Source organism: Ascaphus truei, chromosome 6 (genome assembly GCF_040206685.1).
Source record: "Ascaphus truei isolate aAscTru1 chromosome 6, aAscTru1.hap1, whole genome shotgun sequence".
Lineage (NCBI taxonomy): Eukaryota > Metazoa > Chordata > Amphibia > Anura > Ascaphidae > Ascaphus > Ascaphus truei.
The window spans coordinates 128,182,797-128,204,503 of record NC_134488.1 but is presented as its reverse complement, the minus strand read 5'-3'; the positions used below and the strand labels follow the sequence as shown (position 1 = coordinate 128,204,503).

Genomic DNA, 21,707 nt, shown 5'->3' with positions numbered 1-21,707 from the left:
GGGACAGGCCTTATATAAAGCCTGTGACATCACAATTGAATGCCAGATGTTACACCCCCAATCCGATTGGATATTGTACCATGTGACAGGGTTTTTTTCTTTTCTTAATGATGTGACGTCATTTTAAAGGAGGTACGTCATATCCTTAAAAAAGGGCTGCTGTCAAATGGAATTGGAACCAATCGGATTGTGAGTTATACTATGTGAGGTATCACATTGGTTGAAGTACAATCGGATTGGGGATGTACAGTACCATGTGACATCTTCCATTTCTTTTTAAAGGATTTGAAATCATCTTAAAGGGATGATGTCACATCCTTTAAAAAATGGCTGAAATCACATGGTACTTCAACCAATCAAATTGTGAGTGTACCACGTGGCAGCCATTTTTTTAAGGATGTGATGTACCTCCATTTAAGATGTCGCATCCTTAAAAATTAAATAAAACCCTGTTACATGGTATAGCATCCAATCCTATTGGAGGTGTACCCTTTGACACTCAAATGTGACATCACAGGCCTTATATAAGGCCTGTCCCATCTCATTGGACCTTAAGGAGCCGATGGCACATCATCCACCTATTGGATTGCAATGTACAGATGAAGATAAAGAAGACCTATCCATGCAGCAACAAGGGACATATTATGTGCCCTGACTCAGGATCTAGTGGGTTAGAGAACCGCTTAACCAGTGCAGTGCCAGAAAGTTACATTCATGTGCCTTACTTTCCTTTCCAATTGCACGTCGCTGGAGTATTGCAAAGAAGTTCCCTTGCCCAGTAAAATCACCATAAAAACACCCATCAGGAGCTCACTTAACAAGTTTGCAAGGACAGAAAAGCAAAATACTGTCGCGGCCGCCTTTATTCTAAAGCTTGCCGGGATAAATGCGGGGCTTTTCTCCGATTTGAATCAGAGTTTCCCACGCGGCGGCCGCTTCAGCAGATAAGCGCTAATGGCGCTTATCATTAAAGCGCCCGAGGCGCGGGAATCCAGACAAAAAGGAGCCACACACCCTCCGCGGTTTGAAAATTCCCACGGTGGCAGCCGCTTTAGGATAAAGGCGGCCGCCACTGTAATAATAACAGTGTGTTTTGGGGTAAAAAAATAAAATAAATAAAAACGCCACTTTGCAGTAATCCAAGCTGGGTGATAAAGGATGGAGCCTGTAGCAGAAGCAGGAGGAGCTGGGTTCGTTTCCCAGGGCAGCAGAGATGGGTTATCCTGGAGCCCCCTGCTTTGCTCTGCTCTCCATCACTCTTCTATAGCTGCAGCCAGCACCAGCTCCTTCTCCTACTACTCACTGCACACACTGACACTCACACTGCTCACCTCCAAGCTGAGATTCACCCGACCAGGAAGAGGCATGTCACTTTACTTCTGCAAAGCAACAGGGGGTTGATTGATGTGTTGTGTGTGCCCGTTAGCAATAAAGCATTGAATATGTGTATAAAAAAAATTGCAGCTTAGCTTTTTAAAAACGGGAGCCACGCTCAGACCGCATTATAAGTGGATCCGCGATTTAGTGGATCGCGCTATAATGGTTTGAGCTGTATATAGAAGTTTCACTTTTGGTGCAAACAGTTTCATGTATTGATGGAGCATGCAATAGCTACAATGTTTCAAGCTTCTAGGGGCCTTTTATTACGTGGCGGGACAGTAGTTAGACAGGAACATGTGTTACAGAGAAGATATAAAGGGGCAGAACAGAAATGTTAGCGCAGGAAAGAGATACAGTAAAGAAATAGACAAGGGACACAAGAGCAAGAGAGAAGCAGGATACACATGTAAGGTCATAGAAATTACTTTGACTAACAGAATAAGGGCTATGAAGACAGACATGTATGGTAAAGAGAGAAGCAAACATATTGTACAAAACCACTGCATCCGGGGGGAGGAATGGTCCTGTTCCTTTGTGCTGGACCAGGGCCACAGATGGCTTTCCCATGGCCCAGGACTAGGGATTCCACTCTGCCCCCCAGTGTTGGTGGCCATGCAAGACCCCCTCTCTCTATTACACCCCTCTTTTCCATTCCCCCTCATCTCTCCCTTACTCCCCCACATCTCTCCTTCATACTCCCACCTTTCTCTCCCCCGCCTCTCTCTCATACACCCACCTTTCTCTCCTTCACGCCCCACACCTTTCTTTCCAATGTCCCAACCTCTCCTTCTCCCTCACGCCCCTAACTCCCTCTCCCCTTGCATACAATATCCCCCTCCCCAATACACAACAACTCACATACAGTACACATAATAACCTCCTCATACACATAATAAACTCCACACACACACACACAAACACCTACACACATAATAAGCACTGCCCCCCCCCCCCAAACACAGAAACACCTTCCACCAAGCAGAAACACCCACCCACCCCAGGACCTCAAAAACACACACATACCTTGAGAGGCCTCCGCTACGGTACAACGCCAATCCGGAAGCAGGACCCAACATCCGGTGAATGCAGAGATGGAACTTATACCGAAGGCTGTACACCAGGAGGAGAGATACCCTTAGCAGGGGGGGGGGGGGGGGCGAATCAGGGGCCCGGCATCCAGATACGGAAGTTGGGCACGACCTCTGGCCAGGCAAAACCTCCAGTTGACCAGGCCCCACACAGTTAGTGGGACAGTTGTCCTGGCTCTCACCTCCCTTTCGTCGGTCCTAGCTGGACCCAAACATTTCTGTTGGTGGCTCTGGTTAAAGCAATAGAGTTAAGGAAGTATAAGAGTATGGTCACGAATGTTACCAGTAGAATGAATGAGAGGGAGAAGATTAACTTGTATGTTTTGTAGGAAGAAACAGTAACATGTTGCAAGAATAAGAATTTGAGAAGACAAGTATAGAGATGAATTAAATGTGACACCAAAGCAGTGTGCTAGGGGACTGGGTAATTAGTAGAGATGGGTAGATTGGTCTGAATCACCTTCCTGGATTTTTTAGATAAAATACAGATACAGCAAAATCTGCCATCAAATTCATTGTGCCCCGATTTTTTTTCTTTCACTGAAAGTCTGTCCTGCGGGTTCCGGATTTTAACATTGCCACAGAATGGATTGCCAATTCCGTTTTGGGGTTGCTGGTGGGGAGTGGGCTTACGTTGTATATCCCTTTAAACGTCTACCGAAATATGTTAGGGAGGGTTGCCTGTGCTTAAAAAAGAGCACACTTGAGGTACTCTGGGAGATATGCAAAGTATATTTACAGTAAAGGTCACACCCCTCACTTTCTGAGAGGCCGTCCAATACGGAGTTGACAAGCCTGAGGCACCCAGTGACTGGAATGAGCTAAACCCGCTGATGGATAGCACCACTGTCACAGCAAACCTTTGAGCTCAACTTCTCACTGAGTGCTCATACCCCTACATAGCACTTTAACCTCTTCTGGGATAGAGAAGCGTACTGTACAGTATGTAATAATCAGTCTTCTGCAATGAGACCACATGAAGTAGAGTAGATGTGATCCTTAATTAACTATTTTTAATTAATTAATTACTACATTAATTATCACAATATTTCTTTAATGTCATTATATTTATATAGTATATTATAGTCCCAATCAGTGTTCATGATCATTTTTCTGAACATATAACATATAATGTATATACATATTTTCTTATATTTTTATATACATTATTCTATTAACATGTGTATAACACTGTGTATAAATTTGTTATATCAATGTATTCCTCTGTTACAAATAGTGTTGACATCCAAGCTTAATGTTACATAGAGATTATCAGTATTTTACTATGAATCTATTATGTAGTTATGCAATGATTATTATTTTTTATATTGCTTGTTCAACACGAACTGTTTTTTCCTCTGATAAACAAGGTGTTTTAATTTTTCCCTATTTACAGTAACGGCGCTTATATATCCAACTATATACTTTTAGGTTTATACCTTTGAAATATTATGGCATGTCATATGGTATGAGTATTTAAGATTATTATAATATAACACATATACTCAAACATTATTCATTTAGTATTTTATGTGCTATTTGTCTACTATCTTTAATCTACCATTGCTCCCAATTATATATATTTTTTCCATCTGCCCAGTCTATTGTTACGCAGGGTTGCTGCTAGCATTGTAACAAGCTATTTGTTTTTAATTATAGTTTGCTCTTTAAATACCATTTGTATAATATTGTTCGCTTTAATAAAGATTTTGTTTTGTAAAAAAGTTTTTAGGTTCTGTCAGGCTACTGAATATGGCATCACACTGGCGCGACCACGTTCTGTGTTGCGCGCCGATGACGTCACTCAGTGGGCTGAAGCGTGTAGTGCTAATCAGGTTTTTTATCCCTTGCCCGCACTGCCCGACCTGTAGCTGCGCGCGTACCTCTCTCGCGAGTCTTCCCATATGCAGGCGACTGGTCTAGCCGCCTTGACTCTGCGCGACGCGGGAAGGTGACACGGCATCCTATTGGCTCAGAAGCAGTTCGGGTAAGTATAAATTAGCAGCTTTAATACACTGTTGTCACCTTCATAAAGTACCTTGAGTACGAAACGCGTAGGTGCGTTTACCTGTCCGTTTTTTGTGTAGTTCAGCATGCAATAAACTTATTACCATTTTTTCACTTCTGGAGTGGCCTGGCTGTTTCCTTTTCCTGCATGAACTGTACAGGACCCCCTGGCTGTGCGCTATCAACGCTCTCTATTCTTCTGCAATGAGACGCCTTCTGGTGCACTAGGACACCAATTTATTTGAATAGGCTATAATGTATTGTATTGTATACCAGCACCGAAGGTGCCTTATCGTTATAACACTGCTTAGGGTCCTATGTAGTAAGCGTTCATAAAAATAATCGCGGGGCCATTTATATTGCCGTTTTTTGGAGCGTTGCTATCACGGTATTCAGAAAGCATCCATTACCTGTGATAGCAAAATTCCCAAAATGGGCGAGTTGCCGCCAGCGATAGGACCGACCCTCTTAAAAAGCCTAACCTGGCAATTCATTTCTGCTGCAGAGAGAGTCGCCTCTCAAGGGAAAATCTCACCCGAAATGTATGTTTTTTAATATACATTTTATTCCTAGTGTAGATGAGCAGGGGTCTCTCCGGAGCAGAACCGCTTTTATTTCATGTCCGGGGACCCCCTGCTTCCCGAGATAGAGGCCTCGTTATGGGGTGCCGGTATCTCCTATGCATGTAAACGCGTGACATTTACATGCATAGGAGATACCGGCAAACCATAACGGGGCCTGTATCTCAGGAAGCAGGGTGTTCCCAGAAATGAAATCAACGTGGTTCTGCTCCGGAGACCCCTGTGTATCCCACGGTGTATCCCACGGGGGGCTGGGGGTTCCCGGGTCATCCCCACAGGTGTCTGGTTCCCACAGGGGTCTGGGGGCACACATGTGGTCCTTGCGAGCCCCCAGGACCCCCACAGCTGTGGGGCCCCCGGCAGTTCTTCCCTGCAGGTTTCCCCCATGGTTCCTCAGGTGTACCCGTGGGCGTCCAGGGTAATCGAGTGGTCCTCGTGGGTCCCTGTTGCCAGCGGTATCAATCTTGTATCTAAAAAACAAAAACATGGCCTACATTTCAATCAATACACCCCCCTCACCCCCACACCAAATACATACAGTACAGTAATGGGCAAAAATAATTTTACAATTATTTGCCCATTATTAAACACAACATTAACCAGCATAAATAAAGTAAATAAAACCGTTCTACTTACCCCTGGCAATATGAAGGGCATCCTTGTCAGCTTACTGCAGGTCCATGTCCTCTGTTGCCAGAAAAATACATTGCAAAATACAATCTAATGGCCCCTAGACCCTTAATCACTTTAGCGGTTAATAACTGCTATAGTAATTAAGGTGTTAACCCACCCTCCCCCTGCCCACCCAGGAGGCCTAACCACCCACCCCGGATCTACTATACCCACCCTGAACCCATTGAGTGGCAAAGTGGTACATCATACCCATATAATATAGTTCCAAAGGCCAGGGTGTGCAGCGCACAGCAAGGATGAAAAGAGCAGGTCTTGCAATAAAAATCCTTTATTGGTTAATCATCTGGATGTGGGACAGCAGCAAACTTCAACGCGTTTCGTTCTGAGAACTTTTTCAAGAAGTGCTGTATACTATAAGATCATCAGTTTAAATGCAGCTGCCCGCCGGGTTTTCGCGCCCATAGTGACGTCATTGCGCGTCGTCAGACCAATAGGAATCATGCACGCTGCGCATGCGCCGCGCGCCAGTGCATTCTGGGACTCCCCGCAAGCCTAAGCCGTGCTCAATCACGATCGGCACGCCTCTCAGGGCGGCCTCCCCACTGAGAGCACGCCTCTGAGAGCCGCGCTGGATCCCTTCCTACACCCCGTTTCGGCGCATGCGCAGATGCTACCTCCAATTTCCCCAGTTGTAAAAACCTGGCAAGCGGTCCACAACTGACTAGGGGGCATGTAAATATGAACTTTGATTGTATGATAACATTTACAAACATACAGGCAATTGAAAATCACCTGGCAGGCAGCTACAAATCTAACACATACATGAATGAAAATATAACTATTATATAAATAAAAAACTAAACACAAAAAGAAATAATTATACACATTTGGTTAAGATTTAACAAAGAATGTGTAGAAAAAAAGCCCATGCTTGGGTGAAACGCGTTAGAGGTGCAGGGGCATCCTTTTTCCCCCCTCTTTTTAACCATGCTTTAATAAAGGACACTTCACAGCACAGTCCAGCAGTTGCTATGTTTTTTCTGCCTCGTGGTGCCCGCTGAAACACCTCTTCCAAACCGGAACAGGTACACCTTCTCTGCATCCCTTGTCAGCCATGGAGCACACAGAACCGGCGTTCACCGCATGTGAGTAAACCTGCTGCTTAAATGAGAGCCACCCCAGGCATACAAGATTATTCAATTCAGGGAAATTGCAGAGGTCAAGGGAGGGTCCAAACACTCCCTACTTACAACTCTGCACACCTCTGTTATACCTTGTGCCATCTAGGGGTTTAATGCATATAGCCTCAAGCATGCAATACCACACCAAGTGATCCGGTTTAAAACGCAGTTAAAAACATTTACTTTACAATTACTGTGGGTCACATATGCTCTGTAGCACTGGTTAATTGGGGCCACTTACCCCTTACAATTTTGTATTATCCATATCTGTATAATAGTTATTTTGCCCATTACTGTACTGTATGTATTTGGTGATGGTGGTAGTGGGGGGGGGGAGGGTGTATTGATTGAAATGTAGGACATGTTTTTATTTCTTACATACAGCATTGGTACCACAGGCAGCGGGGACCACCCGAGGACCCCTGGACACCCACGGGTACCACCTGAAGACCCGCGGGGAAGAACTGCGGGGGGCCCCAGGGACCTGCAAGGACCACCCGAGGGCCCCAAGACCCCTGTGGGGATGACCACCTGTGTGCCCCCAGACCCACGTGGCAACCACCCGAGGGCCCCAGACACCCATGGGGAGGACTCAGGGACCCCCAGACACCTGCGGGAAACACCTGTGGACCCAATTTGAGCCCACAGGGACCAGCAAGGAACACAGAGCCTAGCGGTGACCACCCAGAGGCCCCAAAACACATGTGTGTACCCCCTGGGGTGCCCTGTAGGGCCTGTGGACACCCATCGGGACCACCCGGGGACCCATGCCAGCCTGGGTATTAATTGTGTGTATAAAAAACAAATAATGGTTTTATGGGGGGCGGGCATAGGGGTGGGTTGTGTATTATATATTGTAATGTTTATTGGGGACCTAGGAGGTGGATAGTGGGGCTGTTGTGTGTGTTAGTGTTCATTGTTGGTAGCGGGGGTTGTTTAAGGGGTTTTTAGCCCCAAGGATGGGTGTTTAGGCCTACTGAATGGGTAGCAGGAGAGGTTAACCCCTTCATTACCTTAACGGTATTAACCACTATGATAGTGAAGGGGTTAACTCCATTTGCAACCCCTCCCCCCCCCCCCCCCGCAAGTCCTAAAAACCCAGCAAGGGCAAAATATCACCTTCACCCACCATCGCTACTCACAATAAGCCTGCCATGGGTGTTTAACACCTTCATTGCCTTAGCGGTTAGCCGCTAGGTAATTAAGTGGGCTGTAAATGCATTTTTCCTGCATCGGATTCATGCCGGGGGTCTCCGGTGCTGGTAGTAATGGATATCAGCTCCAGATACCCCGTGAACAATCCGATGCAGGAAAAAGGCCTGATTTTTTTCTAAGACCCGCCAACTTTTTCTGCCGTTTGGATTTGGGGAGAAAATCGCCATTCTAGAGCCGCGATAGGCGTTGATAACCTACTTGCGGCTACTAGAATTGAACGAGTTTATGAACATTCCAAAAAGCGGCGATAAGTGACTAATCGCCGCTCACTCGACGATTTTGTTTTCAACAAAAATTTGGGAGCGATTCAGGCCTTTATCAACCACATATCGATGCTTACTGAATACAGTAGCAGTAGGCATTTTTGGCGATAAGTGCTCGATAAGTGGCTTACGAACGCTTACTGCATAGACCGCTTAGGGCCTCATGCACTAACGGTTCATTAAAAAAATCACCGGGCCATTGAAATCACCGTTTTTATGGGCGTTGCTATCATGGTATTCAGAAAGCCTTCATTACCTGTCATAGCAAAATTCACAAAACGGCGATTAGCCGGAGATCTGATGAACGACCCTCTGAAAAGACCTTGCCCGGCGAGTTGTATCTGCTGCAGAGAGAGCTGCTCTGAGAGAGCCGTCTCTCCTTGTGCAAATCTCGCCCGAAATGCATGTGTATAAATTTTAATTTTGATAATAGTTTAGATGAGCAGGTGGTCTCCTGAGCTGAACCGCGCTGGTTTCAGCCTCGGGACCCCCTACTTCCTGAGATACAGGCCCCGTTATGGGGTGCCGGTATCTCCTATACCTTTTATTCCCATGGTCATGTGACGTGGACATTTAAATGCATAGGAGATACTGGTACCTTATAACGTGGCCTGTATCTTGGGAAGTAGGGTGTCCCTGAGGCTATCCGCTATGGTAATGAAGTTTACTGTAAATGCATTTTTATTGCACAGGATTCATGCCAGGGGTCTCTGTTGCTAATATTAATGTATATTAGCTCCAGAGATTCCCGGCATCAATCCTATGCTGAGAAATGTATTTTTTTTCAAAGTCCCATCTCGCCGCTTCTCTGCAGGTTTCCAACACCTTTACACTAACTTTTTCTGGCGTGAGGATTTTGTGATAAAATCACCATTCTAGAGCGGTGATAGGCGTTCATAGCCTAATCACTGCTACTAGAATTGCGTGAGTTTATGAACATGCTGAAAAGAGGTGATAAGTGGCTTATCACCATTGCCTCAGTAATTTTTTTGCGACACACTTTATTCGAGCAAATACCCAGTATGTACCTGGCAGATACCTGGAATACGCCGCTCCTCACCTCTGACAAGCCCCGTTGCGTTTGCCTTCCCAGCCACGGTTCATGCCTGGCTGACGGGCGGCTGATCTGTTAAATGATAATGATTAGGATTTAATAGGCTGCAATGCTTCGCGTGTCTACCAGATGGCATAAATGCATGAATTGTAATGCAGTATATATATATATATATACTGTGCAGTATTGCAGCCAGCAGGAATAAAATGCTTCAATCCCTGCCTGGAAAATAACGCAATGCACTCGGGCAGAAAACAGTCACAAACCTCAATACACCCGAGTATACCCGAATTCGTGGGACTAGCCGAGCTCGAATAAAGTGTGTCGCCAGTGTAGCACTCAATGGGCACCCTAATTACAATACAGTAATACACAAGACACACAATAATAAAACCTAACTAAACTCCAAAAAAACACACGTCACTAAATAAAAACAGTAGCCAGCTAATGCAAGCAATACAAGCAATAACAACATCAACAATGAATTCATTAAACCATTAACCAATCAAACCAATTAATTCCTAAACCAACTCAAAATGAATAGTAACATTAACCAATCCAAACAATAAATTACTCCAACATTAATTAATTTAAACAGTAAAATACAAAGAAAGAAATTCTAACAATATCTGAACTAACCATAAAACGCATTAGCTAACATAAAATAACATTAAGTACAAACGAACACCAATCGCAAACCTTTTATTACATTAAGCATGAACAAACAAACAATCACATCCACATAATAAACTGAAATGAAAAAAAGCAACAGCAATACCAAGCGAGAAATGCCCCCCAAATATTGGCATATTAATGTATTAATCTGTACCCTAAAGAGGTACAGATTACAGTAATATAATATCAGTCAATGTGCCTTCCCCCAAAAAATCAAAAAACACATCCAAAGAATAAACCTGTAAAAAGAGACATTTACAAACATTATTACAATTCTGATTGGCTGGTATCATTCCCTTTAACATGACGTCACTAAATCCAAGATGGCCGCTGTGTCACAAGGTATTTCAGCCAATCAGAGGGTGGAATTGGTTCCCACGATCTGATTGGCTAAAATACCATGTGACGCCGGCTTCGTGACGTCATCTTAAAGGCAAATGAAGCACAGCCATTCTGATTGGCTGGCATCATTCCCTTTAAATGACGTCATGTCAGGCTTGACCACACAGAAGCTTCACCTATGCCGTACAGACTGACCCTATGCTATAATCAATTGATGCTCACATTACAGTATTCACTTGCTACACTTATTTAATCCTTTTTTCACACTACACATATACAGAATTAATTTGCACATTTTAACACTACCATTCACTCACTAGCGATATTAATTGTTTCTATACACACACACACACACACACACACACACACACACACACACACACACACACACACACACACACACACACACACACACACACACACACACACACACACACACACACACACACACACACATACCTTAAAATAAATTATACTGTATATACTTTTTTTTTTTTTAAGGTGTGTATATATATTATATTTTTCATTTTAGAAATGTGTCTGTGCACGAACCACTAAATATATCTCAGGAAAAAAACAATCTCCGGAAGTGGGATTCTTGTGCCAGGATTCACTAAGCTCTGATAAGAGTATCTATCTGTACATCATTGCGCATTCTGCAGGGGCAATCCAATTGCTATTTTTTTTTTACATAGGTTTGACACATGGGGGACTCTATAGCCGAACCCCATTCATTTCAACTCCAGACACCCCCTGTTTCCAGACATACTTACCTCCGATATCTTTAAAAAAAGATTTTTTTATATAAAGCTCCCGCATCACATTGGCCAATAAGAAGCCGCACAGGATGACGTCCTGGCTTCCTATTGGCCTGCAAGGCACGGGAGCTTTGATAGGCGGCCATAATGTGAACCCTGCTAACCAGCTGGAGCAGCCACCGCAACTTACTACGGCTATATCTCCTGAAGCAGGGGGTCCCCGGAGCTGCAATGAATGGCGTTCAGCTCTGGAGACCCCCTGCTTGAATCCTGTGTTAAAAAAATAAAAAAAACATTGAAACAAAAAAAGCACTTGGATTGCGCCTTTAACGTGAATACAAATGCAGCGAGCGCTTGCCATTACACTAAAGCCTTAGTCCCGCCCCTTTTTAGCCACCCCTTCTAATGGTAAGTAATATATTCAATGTTTGTAAAGGTCTCTTTTTACAGGTTTATTCTTTGGATGTGTTTTTTGATTTTTTTTGGGGAGGCACATTGACTGATAATATATTAATCTGTACCACTTTAGGGTACAGATTAATACATTATTATGGCAATCTTTGGGGGGCTTTTCTCGCTTGGTATTGCTGTTGTTTTTTTTTTATTTCATTTTATTATGAGGATGTGATTGTTTGTTTGTTCATGCTTAATGCTACTGTACTAAAAGGTTTGCCATTGGTGTTCGTTTGTAGTTAATGTTATATTATGTTAGCTAATGCGTTTTATGGTTAGTTCAGATATTGTTAGAATTTCTTTCTTTGTATTTTACTGTTTAAATTCATTAATGTTGTAGTAATTCATTGTTTGGTTTGGTTAGTGTTACTATTCATTTTGAGTTGGTTTAGGAATTAATTGGTTTGATTGGATAATGGTTTCATGAATTAATTGTTGATGTTGTTATTGCTTGTATTCATTGGATTAGCTGGCTACTGTTTATATTTAGTGAAGTGTGTTTTTTTGGAGTTTACTTAAGTTTTATTATTGTGTGTCTAGTGTATTAATGTACTGTATTGTAATTAGCTCATCGAGGCATCTCCCCACCAATTTATCTAAAGTTTGAGGTGAATTGGATTTGGGGAGAAGATAGCCTTTTAGGGCTGCAATAGGCTGCGACAGCTGACTCGCGGGTATCTGAATCGCGCGAGTTTATGATCCTTCAGAAAATGGTCCATAAGCGGCTGATCGCCGCTCAATTGGCGAATTTCTGTTGGTGATAAATTTTTGCGTCGATACAGGCCGTTATCGAGCACTTATCGAGGCTTTCTGAATACGAGTTGCCATTTTGGTCGATAAGTGCTCGATAAGGGCCTTATCGAGGCTTTCTGAATGAGGCCTTCAGTCTTTTATCACCCACTTATCACCTGAATTACTGAATAGCAGTAGGCATTTTGGGCGATAACTGGCTTATGAACGCTTACTGCATAGGCCCCTTAGTGTTTTGTTCATGATGCTTAATTATTATGCCCATGAAGTGTTAGGAAAATAAAGGCCGACTGGAATATTCATAGCATCTGATTCTCTTCCTCTTTCTCACTTAAAGTGCCAGCTGATAACAATCAAAAGAATGGAGTGACGTGCCCAAGCTGCACCTCTGAAGACTCTGACAATTGTTACACTTCAGAAACCATAGAGTGCACTGGGGATGAGAAGAAGTGTGTTCTCAAAACTACAAATATGACAGGTAATTCCCCTTTAGTCACATTGCACAGACTCTCCTTTACTGCCCACACATTGCTCAGTGTCACACTGCACTAGGTTACATTATAATGTATTATGTGTTTTCAGTGTTCGACAAATCACCCAAAAATCTACTCGCCCAACCAAAAAATCTACTCGCCACCTAGTCCCGCCCCCAACCCCGCCCCTTGCCCCCGCCCCTAGTCCCGCCCCCAACCCGGCTTTAAAATAAAATATATAAATAAAATACATTTAATAAATTCCTAGTCAGAACAACATTTGTTTTTGACAAATGTATTTATTATATTACATTATACTACAATTAATCCTTGTTACGTGTGTGTGTGTGTGTGTGTGTGTGTGTGTAAATGTCGGATCTAGAATTAAAAGTCAGGTGTGAATGACTAGTTTCCTGAACCCTTTAACCAGTGTCTGGATGCCCCCGCTTCACAATATCTAAAGCAGCAATCCCACCTGAGATCCTACCTGATCCGCAGTCCCTCAATGTCCAGGTACCCTCATTCCCGCAATGTTATACATTGGAGGGGAGGTGTTCCCTACCTGTCTTCTGGGTTAGGGGGGGGTTCCGATGTCTTCCGTGTGAAGCTTGAGTCAGATCTGGAAGAAAGCAGTATAGGGCAGTTAAGATTTCGGTGTAGTATAGGGCAGTTAAGATATATAGGGTAAATAAGAGATCCAGATCCAGAGTGTGAGTGACAGAGAGAGAGAGAGTGTGGGGGAGAGAGAGAGAGAGTGTGGAGGGAGAGAGAGAGTGTGGGGGGAGAGAGAGAGAGAGAGAGAGAGTGTGGGGGGAGAGAGAGAGTGTGGGGGGAGAGAGAGTGTGGGGGGAGAGAGAGAGAGTGTGGGGGGGGGAGAGAGTGTGGGGGGAGAGAGAGAGTGTGGGGGAGACAGAGGAGAGAAACGGTGGGTGACACACACAGAGGGTGGGTGATACACAGAGAGAGAGAGGCTGGGTGAGTGGCTGGCTGGGTGAGTGGCTGGCTGGGTGAGTGGCTGGCTGGTTGAGTGGCTGGGTGGGGCAGGGGTGACTGGGTGGGTGGGTGAGTGACTGACACTGACTGGGGCAGGGGTGACTGACACTGACTGGGGCAGGGGTGACTGACACTGACTGGGGCAGGGGTGACTGACACTGACTGGGGCAGGGGTGACTGACACTGACTGGGGCAGGGGTGACTGACACTGACTGGGGCAGGGGTGACTGACACTGACTGGGGGTGGGGGGGTGACTGACACTGACTGGGGCAGGGGTGACTGACACTGACTCGGCAGGGGTGACTGACACTGACTGGGGCAGGAGTGACTGACACTGACTGGGGCAGGGGTGACTGACACTGACTGGGGCAGGGGTGACTGACACTGACTGGGGGTGGGGGGGTGACTGACACTGACTGGGGGTGGGGTGGTGACTGACACTGACTAGGGGTGGGGGGTGACTGACACTGACTGGGGGTGGGGGGTGACTGACACTGACTGGGGGTGGGGGGTGACTGACTGACTGGGGGTGGGGGGTGACTGACACTGACTGGGGGTGGGGGGTGACTGACACTGACTGGGGGTGGGGGGTGACTGACACTGACTGGGGGTGGGGGGTGACTGACACTGACTGGGGGTGGGGGGTGACTGACACTGACTGGGGGTGGGGGGTGACTGACACTGACTGGGGGTGGGGGTTGACTGACACTGACTGGGGGGTGACTGATTGGGGGGGTACCTCTGGTGTGTCACACATTCTCTCATACACACAGACAGACACACCCAGACACACACACACAGGGGGGGGGGGGAGGAAAGGCCGCGACCAGCACCACCACGACCACGCTCCTCCCCCACCCACCCGCGCCCATCTCCCGCTCGTGGGAGGGGGGGGGGGCAGGCCGACATCCCCCCCCCATACCTCACGCGGTCGTAGTTTGGGGAGGTGGCAGGCACGTTGCGATGTGTCCCCCAGCGGGCGCCCCAGGGGACAGTCAGCCCCGCCGTGGCCGCCACTGCCCTGCTCCCCTCGAGGGCATGAAGCTTGTGGTCGAGCGGGCAGACCGGCATCCCCCCCACACCTCATGCTGCGCCGTCATAATAGCTGGGCACACTCTCCCATGCACACACACAGACACACACCCATGCATACACACAGACACACACACGACAGGGGGAAGAGGAAAGGCCGCGCGACCACCACCACTATCCCGCTCGCCCTCCCCCTCCCCCCATGACCATATCCAACCCCGCGCGGGGATCGGCAGGAAGTCGGGGTAAGCAGGGACAGGGACAGAAGGGGGGGCACCCCCCTACCATCTCCTGCCCCGCGCGGGGATCAGCAGGAAGACGGGGTAAGCGGGGACAGGGACAGAAGGGGGGACACCCCCCTACCATCTCCTGCCCCGCACGGGGATCAGCACGAAGACGGGGTAAGCGGGGACAGGGATAGAAGGGGGGACACCCCCCTACCATCTCCTGCCCCGCACGGGGATCAGCACGAAGACGGGGTAAGCGGGGACAGGGATAGAAGGGGGGACACCCCCCTACCATCTTCTGCCCCGCGCGGGAAGCGGGGAGGAGGCTTGCAGGAGGCAGGGAAGGATCAGAGGGGCCGCAGCATGCAGAGATTGGAGAGTACTTACTCTCCAATAGATCTCAGGCCAGAAAGAATGGCCGCTCGTTGGGGGCTGGCTCACATAGAGCCTGGCCGCACGCCCACAAAGCCTGGGAGCGCACACCAATCAGCAGTCAGGTAGGGGGAGTTTTTTATTTTTTTTTTTTTTTTTTTTTTTTTTTTTTTTTTTTTAGCGCGAGCAGGGAAATTTCAGCGCGAACAGGGGAATTTAAAAAAAAAAAACACGTGCTGCTTGGGTCAATATTTACACGCCCGGGGGTTAAATCCACCCGCCCCGGGCGAGTACATTTATAGGATTGTCGAACACTGTGTGTTTTTATATTTACAGTTCAACCCCGTTGTAACATGGTGCTCGGGGTCCACATAATGAGACTGTGTTATAACCAGGCTCGCAAAATGGCCACCGCGCGAGGATTTGTCAGGCATCTGCAGCTCTCTCCAGCTCTCTCTTCTCTCCCTGCTTCATCAGGCTTCGTTCACGGGATGTGTGCCTCGCACGTGGACGCAGCATGATGAAGCAGGGAGAGAGGAGGGAGCTGCAGATGCTGAGTAAGTCCTCGCGAGGCGGCCATTTCACAAAAAAAAATACCTTGGCGATGTTTTTAAATTGGGGACCGTGTTATAAGCGGATCTGTGTTGTAGTGGATCGCTCTATAACGGGGTTGAGCTGTATATATCACTAACAAAGAACAGCGTACTGTACAAAAGAAACACATGGAAAAATAATGTCATCAGTGCAATAAATATAAAACCAGCTTACAATCTATGTAATCAAACTTTACAGATATTTTCCACTGCTTACTTTACCACAAAAACATTGTTCATTTCTTGATTTAGGATGACACCCTCACCATAGTAACACAATCCCAATCTGGCTCACTGCCTCACTATAACGCACAGAAACGCTACCCTACCCTATGTTTTCATTCTAGCTGCACCACTCCCTGCGTCACTGTAACACAGTATTAGTAACACTGCAAATGGAGATTCGGTTATTAAAGATCTTTAAATCCTGCACAATACTCGGTAGCTATAGGTGGCTTCTCCAAAAGGTACGGAGTAAGAAAGATGATCCAGGGCAACCTTGGATTTTTCAAAGATTTAATCAGCACAAAAAACAGTGTGTTTTTTTGTGCTGATTACATCTTTGCAAAATCTGAGGTTGCCCTGGATCATCTTTCTTACTCCATATACTGGATTTTTTTTTAGCAGATATCCCTGAACCAGGAGCATCGGTCATTGCAAGTATTTTGATTCTATTTACTCTGGTGTGCAGCTTTTTCCATTATTACATCTCCAAAGGTACAACATAAAATAGAAACATCTGTATGAAGCCTTTATTAAAATACCTTCTTTTTGTTTTGATTCTCTATTGATGAAGTTTCTTAAGAATGTAACAAACCTTATAATTGCTTTATATCTTATTTGCTTTGTTGACTGTAACCGTGTACCCTAATATTAGTTTACGGGTATGCAGGGCAGAATCTTTTATTTTGGTGCAGTTCCCAAACATTACATGCGGCCTTAATGCATAGTTCCAGTGTAAATTGTGTCAGGTGAGGGACAGTTTGTATGGACAGTCAGTGCGGTCAGTCAAAGTTATCTTTTTCTACACTGCACTTTTAATCTGTTATTACAATGCAACCCCAAAGCAGTAAGTAACACCTATGCTGTGAACTTACAATGTGTAATGGACATGCTCGCCACAAACCAGGAACACACCACAGGGCTGAGGTGGGGATATGGAAACACCGACCTGAGGCTGCGAAGCCGGGTCCGGATTGCAGATTCCGTAGTCGTGTGTAGCCGGATCAGGATTGGAGAGAGCAGCGTAGTTGATATCAAGGCTGGGGTCAAGGCAAGCGGCACAGGAGCGATGGTCGGCATCAGGGAAGGCTTCAGCATAGGGGATTCAGCACAGTGAAGACCACGAGAAGAGAGAAGCTTCAGCGCAGGAAATCCAGTGCAGCTAAGGCCTCAGGCATATAGAAGCTTCCGCGCAGTGGCTTCAGCACAGGGATGACCTCCAGAATAGAGAAGCTTCAGTGCAGAAGCTTCAGCACAGGGATGACCGGAATAGAGAAGCTTCAGAACAGGAATGGCGTCCGGAACAGAGAATTTACAGCACAGGAAAGTCCTCCGGGAACAGAGAAGCTTCAGCGCAGGGGCTTCAGCACAGGGAAGGCCTCATGAAGTAGAGTAGGTCTCTGGAAGCGGGATATACTGCAGACAGGCAAAGTAGAGGTGCTTGTGACAAGCACAGGTTAAATGGGGGGGGTGGGGCTGCACACCCGGTAGCCAAAAGGCAGACTGAAGTGTAAGTCCAAAAACAGCTGTAACCAATTGCTCAGTACCGAGAAAGATTTGCCTGGAACCTCTAAAGCCATGTAAGGGTGAATTTCAGCCAAACCCAGGACCGGAACCCTTACACAATGTAACTGTAACTGTAATACAGGGAGAAAAGGAACAGTTACAATGTGCAGTAAAACTCACGTGTAAATGCATCAAGCTGTCACTGTGCCTTATAATTAGAGTTATGGTCGTGTTTTATTTGTAGTGTGTAATTACTCAGTAACCTCAGTGTAGAATAATACAAGCAGTGAGCAGCATGGATCAGATGTACTCACCTTGCTCACTCCACTGAGGTTCAACTGCAAAAATACTGTAAACGCATTTCACTGGAGTTACACTGTATTTACTCATGTTTCTCTCTTTAGGATCTAAATCAAGCATAGAGGCCCTACGTGGTTGTGCCACCGAAAGTATCTGCAATACTGGAACCCTATCCATAAGATACGATGGTATAAACATAGAGGTGAAAGCTAATTGCACCAATGGAAGTATTGGTCTCCACCAAGGCTTTTTCTTTACAGCTGCTGCTCTTCTGCTGATGAAACTCTTATTTTAGTACAATTCTAAAGAAGCATATACATTAGAATGTTTTCCCCCGTTTATGTACAGTACTGTAGTGCAGAGTATATGAGTACTTCAGTATTAGGATATACTTTTTTAATTTGGACTGACAATAGATATTATAAAACCTACTTACAGTATATTGTTTTATTTTCTGTGTACATATAGATTCAGCTGTGTACATATAGATTCAGATTATTAGGTGTTTCTATGTACATATAGATTCAGATTACTAGATGTTTCTGTGTACATATAGATTCAGAATATTATATGTTTCTGTGTACATATAGATTCATATTATTACATGTTTCTGTGTACATATAGATTCATATTATTAGGTGTTTCTGTGTACATATAGATTCAGATTATTAGATGTTTCTGTGTACTGTAAATATAGATTAAGATTATTAGATGTTTCTGTGTACATATAGATTCAGATTATTAGATGTTTCTGTGTCCATACAGATTCAGATTATTAGATGTTTCTCTGTACATATAGATGCAGATTATTAGGTGTTTCTGTGTACATATAGATTCAGATTATTAGATGTTTCTCTGTACATATAGATGCAGATTATTAGATGTTTCTGTGTACATACAGATTCAGATTATTAGATGTTTCTCTGTACATATAGATGCAGATTATTAGGTGTTTCTGTGTACATATAGATTCAGATTATTAGATGTGTCTGTGTACATATAGATTCATATTATTACATGTTTCTGTGTACATATAGATTCATATTATTAGGTGTTTCTGTGTACATATAGATTCAGATTATTAGATGTTTCTGTGTACTGTAAATATAGATTAAGATTATTAGATGTTTCTGTGTACATATAGATTCAGATTATTAGATGTTTCTGTGTCCATACAGATTCAGATTATTAGATGTTTCTCTGTACATATAGATGCAGATTATTAGGTGTTTCTGTGTACATATAGATTCAGATTATTAGATGTTTCTCTGTACATATAGATGCAGATTATTAGATGTTTCTGTGTACATACAGATTCAGATTATTAGATGTTTCTCTGTACATATAGATGCAGATTATTAGGTGTTTCTGTGTACATATAGATTCAGATTATTAGATGTGTCTGTGTACATATAGAATCAGATTATTAGATGTGTCTGTGTACATATAGATTCAGATTATTAGGTGTTTCTATGTACATATAGATTCAGATTACTAGATGTTTCTGTGTACATATAGATTCAGAATATTATATGTTTCTGTGTACATATAGATTCATATTATTACATGTTTCTGTGTACATATAGATTCATATTATTAGGTGTTTCTGTGTACATATAGATTCAGATTATTAGATGTTTCTGTGTACTGTAAATATAGATTAAGATTATTAGATGTTTCTGTGTACATATAGATTCAGATTATTAGATGTTTCTGTGTCCATACAGATTCAGATTATTAGATGTTTCTCTGTACATATAGATGCAGATTATTAGGTGTTTCTGTGTACATATAGATTCAGATTATTAGATGTTTCTCTGTACATATAGATGCAGATTATTAGATGTTTCTGTGTACATACAGATTCAGATTATTAGATGTTTCTCTGTACATATAGATGCAGATTATTAGGTGTTTCTGTGTACATATAGATTCAGATTATTAGATGTGTCTGTGTACATATAGATTCAGATTATGAGGTGTTTCTGTTTACTGGTACAGTACATACAGATTCAGATTATTAGATGTTTCTCTGTACATATAGATGCAGATTATTAGGTGTTTCTGTGTACATATAGATTCAGATTATTAGATGTGTCTGTGTACATATAGATTCAGATTATGAGGTGTTTCTGTGTACTGGTACAGTACATACAGATTCAGATTATTAGATGTTTCTCTGTACATATAGATGCAGATTATTAGGTGTTTCTGTGTACATATAGATTCAGATTATTAGATGTTTCTCTGTACATATAGATGCAGATTATTAGGTGTTTCTGTGTACATATAGATTCAGATTATTAGATGTGTCTGTGTACATATAGATTCAGATTATTAGATGTGTCTGTGTACATATAGATTCAGATTATTAGATGTGTCTGTGTACATATAGATGCAGATTATTAGGTGTTTCTGTGTACATATAGATTCAGATTATTAGATGTGTCTGTGTACATATAGATTCAGATTATTAGATGTTTCTCTGTACATATAGATTCAGATTATTAGATGTGTCTGTGTACATATAGATGCAGATTATTAGGTGTTTCTGTGTACATATAGATTCAGATTATTAGATGTGTCTGTGTACATACTGTCACAGCCCCTTTAATCCTCCTGCTTACCCGTAAATATGCGGGGATGTTCTCCATTTGTCATGGAGTTTCCCGCGCGTCTGCCGTAGTGACGCATAAGCGCTAATGGCGCTTTACATTAAAATCACCCGCAGCGCCGAAAACAGACGAAAAAACGCTGCATCTGCCCGCGTTTTTAAAAATCCCGCGGTGTCGGACGCAGGAGGTTAAAGGCGGCCGCCACTGTATAGATTCAGATTATTAGATATTTCTGTGTACGTATAGATTCAGATTATTAGATGTGTCTGTGTACATATAGATTCAGACTTTTAGATGTGTCTGTGTACATATAGATTCAGATTATTAGATGTTTCTGTGTACATATAGATTCAGACTATTAGATGTGTCTGTGTACATATAGATTCAGATTATTAGATGTTTCTGTGTACATATAGATTCAGATTATTAGAAGTTTCTGTGTACATATAGATTCAGATTATTAGATATTTCTGTGTACATGTGTACAAGGATGCAGATTTTTTTGCTGTTTCTCCTGCAATTAATTCTTGTGATTACAAAAATATATTGACTTTAACTTGAATTATTTTATATAATAGTTATTTTCAACATTGTAAAACCTGTGAAACTGCTTTAAAATGTATTGGGAGCAGGGGCGCCAAGAGACATCTTCAGGCCCAGGACAAATGTAAGAATTAGCCCCCCCTCCTCCCCCCCCCCCCCATAGTGCTCCTACCATAAAAACGACATAACGTTTACTTAACTGTTTTCTTGTGTTATTGGAAGATTAAAAACTTTTTTACATTACAAAACAATCTGTTTATTTCAATATTTTTATTATGTTACCTCAAAACTTGTTAGATATGGGCCCGGGTGCGGGGGGGGGGGGAGGAAAGGTACTGTATGGGCCTGGGGGAGGGGGACTGTATGGGCCTGGGGGGGAGGGGGAATGTATGTGCCTGGGGGGAGGGGGAATGTATGGGGAGGAAAGGTTTGGGCCTGGGGGGAGGAAAG

The 21,707-nt window shown here is 43.9% G+C and overlaps 1 protein-coding gene across 2 annotated transcripts in view; it reads left to right on the top strand.

Moving 5' to 3' along the window:
• The window catches only part of LOC142497886 (phospholipase A2 inhibitor and Ly6/PLAUR domain-containing protein-like), a 188,938-nt gene extending 167,465 nt beyond the window's left edge, over nt 1-21,473 (top strand). For both annotated transcript variants that reach the window (XM_075606288.1, XM_075606287.1), the window contains exons 4-5: nt 12,718-12,858; nt 18,204-21,473. In XM_075606288.1, the coding sequence (XP_075462403.1) occupies nt 12,718-12,858; nt 18,204-18,394 (332 nt within the window). In that variant the 3' untranslated portion in view covers nt 18,395-21,473. The remainder of the gene's footprint in view (nt 1-12,717; nt 12,859-18,203) is intronic.
• Nucleotides 21,474-21,707: the final 234 nt, after the last annotated feature.